The 11,885-nt window shown below is 30.7% G+C and overlaps 1 protein-coding gene across 2 annotated transcripts; it reads right to left on the bottom strand.

The window, feature by feature from the left end:
- Positions 1 to 8,279: 8,279 nt before the first annotated feature.
- LOC18033112 (traB domain-containing protein) lies at positions 8,280 to 11,036 on the bottom strand. Of its 2 annotated transcripts, none has more exons than XM_024180911.1 (7): positions 10,438 to 11,036; positions 10,195 to 10,310; positions 10,009 to 10,097; positions 9,839 to 9,913; positions 9,540 to 9,647; positions 9,040 to 9,135; positions 8,280 to 8,801 (listed from the first exon to the last, which is right to left on the bottom strand). In XM_024180911.1, exons 1-7 carry the CDS (start codon positions 10,818 to 10,820, stop codon positions 8,532 to 8,534), a joined length of 1,137 nt encoding a protein of 378 aa, XP_024036679.1. In that variant the 5' UTR covers positions 10,821 to 11,036; the 3' UTR covers positions 8,280 to 8,531. The 2 variants fall into 2 exon arrangements, with proteins under 2 accessions (XP_024036679.1, XP_024036721.1); XM_024180953.1 differs by having other exon boundaries at positions 10,195 to 10,321; positions 10,438 to 10,520.
- Between the last annotated feature and the right edge of the window lie 849 nt (positions 11,037 to 11,885).

Here is an 11,885-nt window from a genome sequence, read left to right as displayed (position 1 = left end):
TTTGACTCCCGCACAATCTCACTACTCAATACAACCCTGAGAAATTTGTGGCCACAAAGAGCAAATTTATAGAAGAAGATGATGCTACGGCCAGAGCTGGCTTGAAAGGTAGTGATGTAAATGTTACAAAGTTGCTTTACAAGGATAAAAAGACAGACAATAGTATACAACTTTTTTTAAAGTTATTTTTTATTGTATTTTTTTAAATTTCTTCAAAACCATCTCTCAACAAAATGCGGGCTGGATATAGATAATACTATCTACAATTCGCGTACACACTCATAAGATTTTAAGTAATTAATTTGGAAATCTAGAGAAAATAGAACAATCAATGCAAATTACCACAATTGACAGGTGCTTACAAAGAGTTCTTTTTAAAGAAGATTTTGCAATCTTTTTGTTTAAAATGACTCTTCCTAGTTCGCTATTTTCTATTTTTGGATTTATTTGATTTTTCACTCGGTAATTTCACAATTATATACCTTGATGATGTTAAAATTTTTACACAAAAAATTCTAAACTTATAACATTCGGTCTTCTTTAGTTTTTTTTTTTTAAATGGGTTTAGAAGAGTATATGTTAGTTAAGTTTATTTCTTGAATATATTTAACTATATCTTTTACATTATTTATTGATTGAGAAGTAATTAAACATATTTCGGCAATTCATATTTATAAGCTTTTGAAATAGGCGAGCCTCGAATTAATTTAATAAGTGTATGGAACTAAAAATTTGAAAATTCTTTTCTACATTTACAATACTAGCACCATCTACAGATCTACTTCTCTTTTATTGTATATTCGAACTTTACTATATTTTTTTCTAACATTGAAAGTAATGATAATCAAATTAACAATCTCTAGTCCAACATATCGATAAAATTGAAATTGGTTGAAGAAATATCATACAAAAATACAAAATTAGGTTTCATTTGATGAAAATATGATTTTGTCCATATAATGTTGGTGTGACATCATCATTAGACTAATGATAGTAACGAAAATGTAATAAACTGTTATTTTTAAAAAGTTAATATAGTTAAATGTTATCTTTCAATAATGCGTATACTGATTTGTTATTTCGCAATACTCAGTGTAGTGAACGGATAATAATCCTTATAACAACTTAGATTTTAACAACATTATCTTACTATTACAATCCATAATAGGAAAAGTATGAAGAATTTAGTACTTAACAGCACATTATTGTTGATACTTTTAAATATATAATTATTCTAAAATTAAAATAAAAAGGAACTTCGCATAATCTCCATTCTTCTTAATTAAGTTTTTTTTTTAAATACTTTTAGAATTTAGTTAAACACTTTAAATTTCATATTTTGCATATAATTACATATGTTATTCAGTCGACCTACTGTATCAAGAAAATTATTGCAAAACATGAGAGATTATGGAGTACTTATGTTATATTATATCCACTTAATAATTAAATATAACTATTAATGACATGATAATTTTTTAAAATAAACACATACATGTCATACGTACATTAAGTGGTGTAATATAACGGAGACACTCTATAATCTCTTGTACAAGAACCATGAAACCATGGTCAATGAAGACACTTGCCCATATACGAGCACTCCATATTTTGGGTCAATTGCGCGGGCTTTGTGCTCCAAAGAAAAGCATCTTACACCACTAGTGAAATTAAAATCACAATATTCTCTTTTACAAGTTTTTTTTTTTTAAATAAATTTAATTGTAATAGATTTGAACATCACATAATTATTAATTGGTTCATCAAAATAATGCGTATTATACCAAATCAGAAAACCATAGTATTCCATATTGAAACAAGGTACCAATTGCCTGTGGTTTTGTAAAATTACTAAAACTGCATTCCATAAAATAAGAAATGCCTGATTAAATACGCTTTGGATACGTGTTAAAAAAAAATACTAATTTAAATACAATTGTCAGATATTATAGATACATTTATTTGAGTTTTAGATACGGTTTAAAGTTTATTTAGAATTTTTAAATAAAGTATCATTTTTTTCGTTTTTATTGTGAGATTTTCTATATTATTATCTTTTCAAATACTATTTGACTGTATGTAAGACAACAAAACCATAATTTGACAAGTTATTTTCCTCTTTATTCCATTAGATAAATTATTAGTTCTCTTCAATGACTATGAATGTGATCGACTCTTTCTTAAACCAAATTATAAAATAAGAAGACAATAAATAAATGGGTCATTCTATAAATCAAACACGAGTTGTGTAAATAAAACATAAGATATGTAAGTTTAAAGTAAAATTTGTTAATCAATGTAAGACTTGTAAATAGTAGGATAAACAAGTAAATTAACATAGAAGTGGCAAATTATTAGTAAATAAAATAAAAACTTATAAATGTAACATGAAACTTGTAAATCAACATTAAACGTAAAATAAAACATAAATTGTGTAAACGAAACATAAGACTTATAAACGGAAAGTAAAGCAAGTAATCAAGAAAATAGTGGTAAAATAATGTATTATTGGCAAACAAAACAAAAATTTATAGATATAACATAAAATTTGTTAGTCAATATTAAGTGTAAAATAAAATATAAAGGATGTAAATGGAATGTAACATAAATAAATTAACATGTGAGTGGCAAATTGTTGTATCATGGTAAACAAAATAAAAACTTACAAATATAACATAAATTTGTAAATCAACAACAAGTGTAAAAAAAGAACATAAATTAAGTAAATTAAACATAAAACTTGTAAATGGAATGTGAAATAAGTAAATTAATATATGAATGGTAAATTGATGTATTAGTAAACAAGACAAAAACTAATAAATGTTATATAAACTTGTAAATAAATATTGAGTGTAACATAAAACATTATGTAAATGAAACATAAGATTTGTAAATGAATGGTAAAATAAGTAAATTAACATAAAAGTGGTAAATTAATGTATTATTAGTAAATAAAACAAAAGCTTACAAATATAACAGAAAACTTATAAATCAACATTAAGTGTAAAATAAAACATAAATTATATAATGGAATATAAGACTCATAAATGAAACGTAAAATCAGTAAATTAACATAGAAATGATAGAACTAGTGTATTATTAGCAAGCAAAACAAAAACTTACAAATATAAAATAAAACTTATAAGTCAACATTAAGTGTAAAATATAGTATAAATTCACTAAATAACATATAAAACTTGTAAATGGAAGGTAAAACAAGTAAACTAACTTAGGAGTGGTAAATTAATCTATTATTGGTAAACAAAATAAAAACTTACAGATGTAATATAAAACTTTTAAATGAACATTAAGTGTAAAATAAAACATAAATGGAGTGTAAAGTAATGATAGTTTTGGGTTATATAATACATGTGACGATTTATGTGAAATTTATTAAGGATAAAATTTATTCTTAAAATGGAGTTTTGAAAAACTATTATTTTCATGTTTCTCAGAGTTATTTATAAGATAAAGTGATTTTGCATCATTTTAAACCTACTTAATTGCAACCTAAATGACCTTTAAGTACAAATAAGAAGAAAGTTTGAAACTACATGAAATATGTATAAAACTAAAAAATAGATCTAATTTTATTGATATATAATATATGTCTAGTAATATACAAATATCTTTTGAAACTACATGAAGTATGTATAAAACTGAAAACTAGATCTAATTTTATTGATATATAATATATGTCTAGTAATATACAAATATCTTTTTACTTTACATTGGCTTGATCCACATCAAGAAAAATAATCTTGCTTAATTAACATGTGTAGTAAATGAATACTGTAATAGAAAATGAAAAAAAAAAGTTTACAAATGTCCTAGGAAAAAAAATAGAATTTATGGTTAAACCAATTGAATAAAATTTATTCCTTATTTTCAATACAATTTTTTTTTCAATCAATGAGTGAATTTTTCTTTACTTAATTAAACTAAATGAATAAAATATTTTTGCATGATTAAAGTTTAATATTTACAAGTTTTATGTTATTTTTACACGTGTTTATTTTGTTTGTTATTTACTTAAACATCAATTTACTACTCTTGCATTAATTTACTTGTTTTATCTTTTATTTATTAGTCTTTTATGTAATTTACAAAATTATTTTTATCATGCATTGATGCCGTACTTTTAATCACTGCATTATAAAATTTTATAAATATTAACAAAGGGTTTGCAAAGGAATTATATTTGATTTGATATTGGAATTGTCCTTAATACCAAAATACTCTCAAGTCTCGACTTATTTTAATAATAAATATTTTTTTAAAATTAAAAAACTTTCTGGATGGAAATAAGCCGACCCACCCCACCAAAAGTTAAGTATAAAGAAGTATTTCCTTTGTATTAAGTAAAGATTTGGCCCATCAAAGGGCCAGATCAGCAGCCCTCTAAGATTAGCAATGTGTGCCAATCTATTCTCAACATAAATATTTGAGTGGTCTGATGATTTTGAGATATCAAAATTGGGTTGAGTATCAAATTTTACTAGCTTGTGATCTAATAGTTTCTACTTTTGAGCCATTGTGACTATTGTAATGTTTGAAAAATTATAATGTGTTTGATTATAACTCTGTTATTTAGGCGTTTTGAATTTTTATATGCTATTGAATTTGAATGAATTGACTACAAGAAAGTTTGAGTTGACCATGTTATGGTTTTTCATATGTTTAACTTCTTTTGTGAATCATTGGAATTAAATTTGTCTTCAACTTTTTAATCCACTATTACAGGGATCCTTATAAGCTAAAGAATTAGAGCAATTAGCATGACTGCACGAGTTTGATAATCTACTGTTTCTGGAAAATTAAGGGGAAATAAATGTTTAACGCAATATGATGATGAATATTTTTTGTCAGTGAAAAGTTCTTTTAGAGAATAAAATTTGTTTAAACGATAAAACAAGAGAGGTGAAAGATAGAAAAAAAAATCATTGGAAAGTGAGAAAAGGATTGTGGGTATTTAAAATCTTAAATATTAATTTCATTAAATCCAAATCATTGATTGAGACTTGGCTATGTTGCAATTGTGGCACCGTGCCACAGTTGCAACCAGTCATTGGATCCACTTGGATCCATTGTTGCACCTCTCCATCCAAGTGGATCCAATGATTGGTTGCAATGATCGTCCCTTTAAAAAAAAAAACAAAAACAAAAAAAGGGGCTCTTAAACAAAGAGTTAACTGTTAAGAGGGCACTAAACGGGAATAATTAGTCCCGCACATATCATGAATAAGATACTGATTAACACTAATATGAGAATTAGTAAAATTGTAAAGGTTAAGAAGGAGGTCATAGGCATAATCCGCAAAGTATTCTACTACAAAATTCGCCTCTCCGTAAATATGGTTGACCTTAATGTGCCAGATCCTCTACATGAACTCCTCAATCACCCTCTCAAGCCGCAAATACTCGTGAGTACGTCATTTTCAAATAATTACTAATCAGCTAAACAACACAAAAACTATCAACTTCAACAAGTAGCCAAGGAATATCACAATCCCAACACACAAACCATTGATTGTCTATTAATTTAATGCTATGTTTACTTGCCGGATTCAGGAATGGGAATCCGAAATCAGAATCATTCCCGCATTTACTTGCTAAAATAAGGAGCAGAATCAGATTCATTTTCGTGGACCCTACAGTAATTTGGGAATCAAAAATGGGAGTTTGATTCCCAAGGGGGGGCTTGTGAATCAGACTCCTATTCCCTGCATTTCCCATTCTACCCACGTTAATTTTGTATTATTCCATAAATATCCTCACTTTAGATAAAAAATATAAAAAGTGAAAAATAAAAAAAAAACAAAAAAATCCCTAAAACCTAAACTCTCTCACCCGTGCCTCCCAATCGAATGCCATCGGAGCTGCTTCCATCACCATCGCAGCCATCACCGTCTTTGTCGTCGTGGTTCGTCGACTGTGGACAGCTGCTCGTCGCCGGTTTCATCTCCATTGGGCCGCGTCGATTTCGTCACCGTCTCGATTTCGCCCCCATCTCATTTCGTCTCTGATTTCGTCTTTAATGGCGACGGTTCTGATCTGATGTTGCTGCTACTGCTAACGACGATGATTGTCGTTGCCGTTGTTGTTGATGACGATGACAATTGAGATTTTGATTGTTGCTTTTTTTTTTTTTGGGAAATGGATTATTTTTGTTGATGATGATTATTTGGGAAATGGATTAATTTGTTGATGATGATTATTATTATTTTTTGGAAATGGATTATTTTGTTGATGATGATGAATCTGATTATGATTATTATTATTTTTTGAAATGGATTATTATTTTGATGATGATGATATTTTTTATTTTGATTATTGTTATTAATTTTATTATTATTATTAATGATAAATTATAATTAATTAAAAAACTAATAATATATGAATATAATTAATTAATATATTAACAGTAATTTTAATAATAATAATAATAATAGTTATTATTATAATTAACTAAGGGCATTTTAGTAACTTGAAACAATTCAACCTATTCCGATTCCGATTCCTGCAGCTCAAGTAAACAATTTATTTTGATTCTCATTCTCTATTCCCATTCCAGCTCATTCCCATTCCAACTCATTCTGATTCCAGCCCATTCCGATTACTGACAAGTAAACGCAGCATAAAAGTTGTAAATTACTCTAAATTTAAATGTAATTTAAGTGGTTGCTGGTCCGCCCTCTTAAATCAAATAATAAAAAAAACTTGAGTGTTGCTATGGGCACCCCTCAAAAACCGACTCTAAATACTTTTGCTAAAACTACCCCATTAAATAATTTAAAAAAACGTTCTCATTTCTAAATATATCTACTTTTATTTCATAAATACCCATACTTTACAGTGCACACCCGATCCTCACAACATTTTAGTATAAATCATCATGCATACCTCCACCAAATCAAAGCCTCCCACCCACTCTTGCTATTCTCAAATCTCACCCCAATTCTAAGTTTCTAAGAACAACTATGTTTTTGTTGTATGGTTGTTAATTACACTGGGTTATGTTTGTAAAATTTAACATTTTAATAGTCAGATTAACAAGGATAATAAACTAATCATACAACAATTCTATTTGCGATTACGAAAAATAGGAAAAAGGAAAAAAATTAATCTACATAAAATTATCTTATTGATATACTGAAATTTACTTTTACAAGAACATAGAAAGAAATTTAAATATGATTTAAAGTTAAAGTATATATGTGCGAGCGTGTGTGTATTTATATCACTGTTGTAAACTCAAGAAAATATTAGGGATGACAATGGGGTGGGGTGGGGTGAGTGTGGGGAGACTTACCCCAATCCCCACGTCATTCCCCAATAAATTTAGTGGGGGTGAGGATAGGAAATCCCCATGTGAGGAATGATTTCTCCATCCCTACTCTATTCCCCAATTATTTATTTTGTCGTAAGTATAGATATATTATTTTAGTAAATTAAAAATTAGAGACTTAAATAAAATCATCACTATATTATAAAGTACTTAAATTATTTAAAAAAACTCCAAAAGTTTGAAACAATATCTTGAAATGTTATCAAAATTGAAAAAATGTTTGAAGAGGGTAGCATCTTAAGAGAGGAAATAAAATATAATAATATTTTAGGGTGGAATAAGAATTATATTGCAGGATTTTCTTTTAGTTATAACTTATCTATAGTTGGTAAAAAAAAAATTTATTAATCAACATTGTAATTGATAAAATAAAAATTAAAAAATATTTATATATTATGGGGATTGAGGTAAGGGTAGGGTGAGGAGTACAAACCCAAACCCTACCCCATTAAGAATTTGAGGATTAATTTTTCCTCATTCCTTAAAAATTATTAAAAATTCATTACATTTGGGGTGGGGCTCTATGGGACCCCAAACCTTTGGAGAACTTTGTCATCTCTAGAAAGTATTAATAAAATAAAAATCTTGGTTCGGATTTTTCGATCAAGATTGTAAGAGAGTGTGTCATTCATTCATTATTTTGTTGGTTGGATTCTGAGGGTTCAGAACTCCTGCTCTTAACAAAACAGAAAACATACTTTTATTGACTTTATAGTATTTTTATGTAAATTTCACTGAGGACAAAACTGTAAATATGCTGAAGGGGTTTGATGGGGATTTTCGAGGAGCTCCATTCAAAAACAAGACAGAGAGAATGTATCTGTAATTGGGCTTCAAACACAGGCCATCCCTTATAGTCTCACTAAACCCAATCATCACCTATCCAATTTTGCACCGAAAAAACGAAGCCTTTTTTTTGGGGGGGGGTTTGTGTGCGAACAGACTTGGTCTCCAGACCCCAAAAAAAAAAAAAAAATCCTGTATTGAGTGTGGGATTCAGAACAGATTTACAAATGTATTACTAGAAAAATTGTATTGGTTCTACACAAGAAATATGAGGATTACAATCTACTTCTACCATTTTTTTTTTCCTGAGCATAGACCAATCTGTTGTATTGACATGATATTTCTTGTGTAGAACTGAATTTTTTCCTGGCCAACTGAATTTTTAAATTCAGGTATTCTATGATAGTGTACCTTTAACTTGTTCATATAATGCCCACAACAGGATGCCAATGACGGTATCTCTAACCAAGCTCTTTAGAAGACTAGCAATCCAGCCATTTGAGCCATCCCCAGATGATCTTTTGCCCGCAAGGTCTCTAAATCTCAAGTTTCCCTGATCTGATACTAATGCATAAATTACCCCATTCATATGCCCCTTTCCAATCACGCCCACCACTTTCTTTGAGTTGTTCACTGCCTTGCTCCGTTTTAGAGACCATGCAAGATACTGAAGAATAAAGCAAAATATGTCACATCATTAGAGGGCCAAATTTGGGTCTTCGTAGTTTATCTAACAAGAATACATGTAATTTTCCTACAAAATCATGATTCATGTGACAAAATCCAAGAATAACTTAAATTATAGCAAACCATAGAACCAAAATCATTAAAAAAAAATTCATCCATGTTAAAAGTCAACAACACTTCAGCTTGTTGATGCCTTTTTCTTGCTCAATGACAATTACCGTGTCTCGTTCATGTATAAGAGGCAGCAAAAGGGATGGACATGAAAAGCTTAGCTTCTTGTAAAGCTGAAAAGTACTATCATCAGGACTTGGTTCCTGCATATCAGATATAAGAGATCTTTAGACTAACCAATATTACATGTAATCAAGCTTTGCACAATAGTCATAACTTCAAAGAAATGTAAATCTCAAATAACTAGGATTCAAATACTAATTTCTAATTCAAGATCCAGGGGCTCATCACTGCTTATCATCAACGCTTCCTGTATCTACACGGATTGTAGTGTAGATACTTTCAACAATCCATTTCTTCCGCTTTCAAGGTCCATCACTCTATAAGATGGTACTAGAAATTGCAGCTAACATGCTACTCACTGAATTCTACCAAGACAAAAGAAATAATTTTGACACATGTCAAAAATTGAACAATTGTGGTTGTGTAGGCACTTGGTCAATTGACAGGAAAAGAAATGCAGGACATCTTTGAGTAAGAGAAAGACCTTGAGATTGTCTAAAGACATGTCCGAAGGCAATGTTATCCCCCGAATAACATTGATCAGTAAATTAAGTTTCTCGTTCCACTTTAGAGAATTCCATGCCCTTTCAAGCTGAATGATCAGAAAAAACAGCATAAAATACATTAGTTTCTTGTTATTTAACACATTAACCATGTGCAAATAATACAACCTCAGAAAAGAAAATTACTAAATATAGCAATTACAGCCATATTTTTCAAAAAGAACCTATTTGTCCAATCACCATATCAACGAGCCAAATACATAATTTAAACTGGGCATACAGTTATTTCGATTGGTCGATCCCCCAAGACAATTTGAGCACCAACTTCTTCTGCTACTTTTCGAGCAGCACGGAACTGCAAATCATGTAACAATTTCGTAAATTGAAGACACAAAATTCAAGTTTTTGGCATTGCATTGTAGCAAGCATATTCTTTCCAGTATCCATTACCTCGTCCCCAAAAGGCCGGTTGACATCAGAAGAAATTTTAGATGAGAAGAGGGCCAAAAGTAGGCGTAACGCTAGAGCTGTTTGCCCCCCTGCCATTCACACGAAACATTATGTAACTTGCCTCCACATTCATCTTCATATGACATGTGTTTGGTAAACAAATTGGAACAGGAAATTAGTCCTCACCCAAGTCTATGCTCCGACCAACAGCACCAAAAAACCCAGTGCCACTCAAGGAAAACATATTTGACCTTAACTGTTGATCATTCTCCCCCCCATTAGAAGTGTACATAATCCCAGCTCTGAAAATGATCTGTCCGGTAATTGAAGTCAAATTGTGGAATGAACACAAACATACATAATTTTGAACTAATTACTAGCTAACCAAGAATGAATATTAGCAAAAACAAAAATGGAAATCAAGCTCGCCTGCTTCTGCAAAGCTCCACAACAACATTATCGGGCTTGATAGCCCGCACAACTCGCTCCACGTCAGCAGCTGAATCTTGGGAAAGATGAGTGGTCCCAATCAGCCAGATGTTCTCCGGTTCAACAAACTCCGACCTCCAAGCCGGCACGGGACCGAATTGGCGCTTTTGTATGAGAACCAAGGTGCCGTCATCAGCCAAGTTTAGCAACTCGGGGCAAGCTTTGGCAATTGTGGCTTGGGAATCTGACAGAATCTCTGTCCGGAAATCGAAGTCTTGCGGCGGAGGTTTGATTGAAACTTTGAATGGCTTTATGGGTTTAGTTGATAGGAGATTTGGGTTCGCCGAAAAGATGGGGAAAGTTGCTTTTTGAAAGGCCTCCATTGAAGTCAACCGAAGCAAATTCGATTCGTAAGTAGTAAGCCTTTTGAGAGACTCCGAGTTTGGATAAGGTAACCAAATTTTAACGGCAATAGTCTATGGAGCGAACAGACCGGTGAAGCGGCAAATCTAATGACTAATATTTGTTAATCATAAAGATTCCTTTGTGTGTATTTTTATCGTGACGCCGTGGTAAATTCAAACATAGCAACAAAGTTTAATATCCCAGGCTAGTACCCACGTTAGTAGTATGTGTAATTAATTAGAATTTCACTAGATTTCGGATTGTACAATAAGAACTAAAAAAATATATATTAATTTTTAGGGTTGTTTTTGTTAATAGAAATATTCATATTTGAATCAACAAGTGATAATTTTTTTTTTTAAAGGGAGAGCGAGAAAAGGAAATTGTTGAGCGTGGGACAAAATTTCGTGTAAAGATATTGGACTCAGCAAAGAAGTAAGAAGACAGTTGGTAGCGATATCTAAACCGATGACTTAATGAATTAAAATTTGAATGGACATGTATTCATCCATTTAAGTGTAGTCGATTGAGTTAGAAGCAGCATCTCGGGAGCTGCAATCAATTGACCAATTTTGACCTTGAAGCCTCACTTTTGGAAGGAGTGCAATGATTGGATGACGACGACCACCTATATTTGTGAATTAAACTTTTGTTAAATTTATAATGTAATTTCAATAACGACACATGTCAATAAATCTTTAAAGATCTTAAAGAATTAGAAGAGAAAACGCGTAGGAGAGGATCTGGATCCCAGTTAGAGTTTGAAATATATGATTAAGAGATTATGGAAATTAATCTTCTTTTAAATATTTAGAAAAAAAATTGAGTGCACCTCCACCATGGCAACATTGGAGAATTGGAGAGTGACCAAGTGAAAAATGAGAAGATACGTTTTAAGTTGAGGTTGGGTGGGTCGGGGTGCATTTAAAGAATGCAAGTTAATCTGATGTGGCCATGTGGGGTTTACGGGTAGTAACTATCATGGGGAAAAAAAGGTGCTCGTCCCTACAGTCGGCCCACGCGTCGTTATGGATGGAGAAAGC

The sequence above is a fragment of the Citrus clementina genome, unplaced genomic scaffold, assembly GCF_000493195.1.
Source record: "Citrus clementina cultivar Clemenules unplaced genomic scaffold, Citrus_clementina_v1.0 scaffold_9, whole genome shotgun sequence".
Taxonomy (NCBI): domain Eukaryota; kingdom Viridiplantae; phylum Streptophyta; class Magnoliopsida; order Sapindales; family Rutaceae; genus Citrus; species Citrus x clementina.
The sequence above is the reverse complement of the archived record's forward strand: the minus strand, read 5'-3'. Positions and strand labels throughout refer to the sequence as shown.

What these genes read in the sequence shown, in the direction of transcription:
- LOC18033112 (XM_024180911.1), bottom strand. Translation starts at nt 10,820, where the DNA reads ATGGAGGCCTTTCAAAAAGCAACTTTCCCCATCTTTTCGGCGAACCCA. An exon ending in TGGTCGGAGCATAGACTTGG is followed by an intron (nt 10,098 to 10,194) that starts GTGAGGACTAAT and finishes TGTGAATGGCAG; the next exon opens with GGGGGCAAACAGCTCTAGCG. An exon ending in ATCGACCAATCGAAATAACT is followed by an intron (nt 9,648 to 9,838) that starts GTATGCCCAGTT and finishes CTGATCATTCAG; the next exon opens with CTTGAAAGGGCATGGAATTC.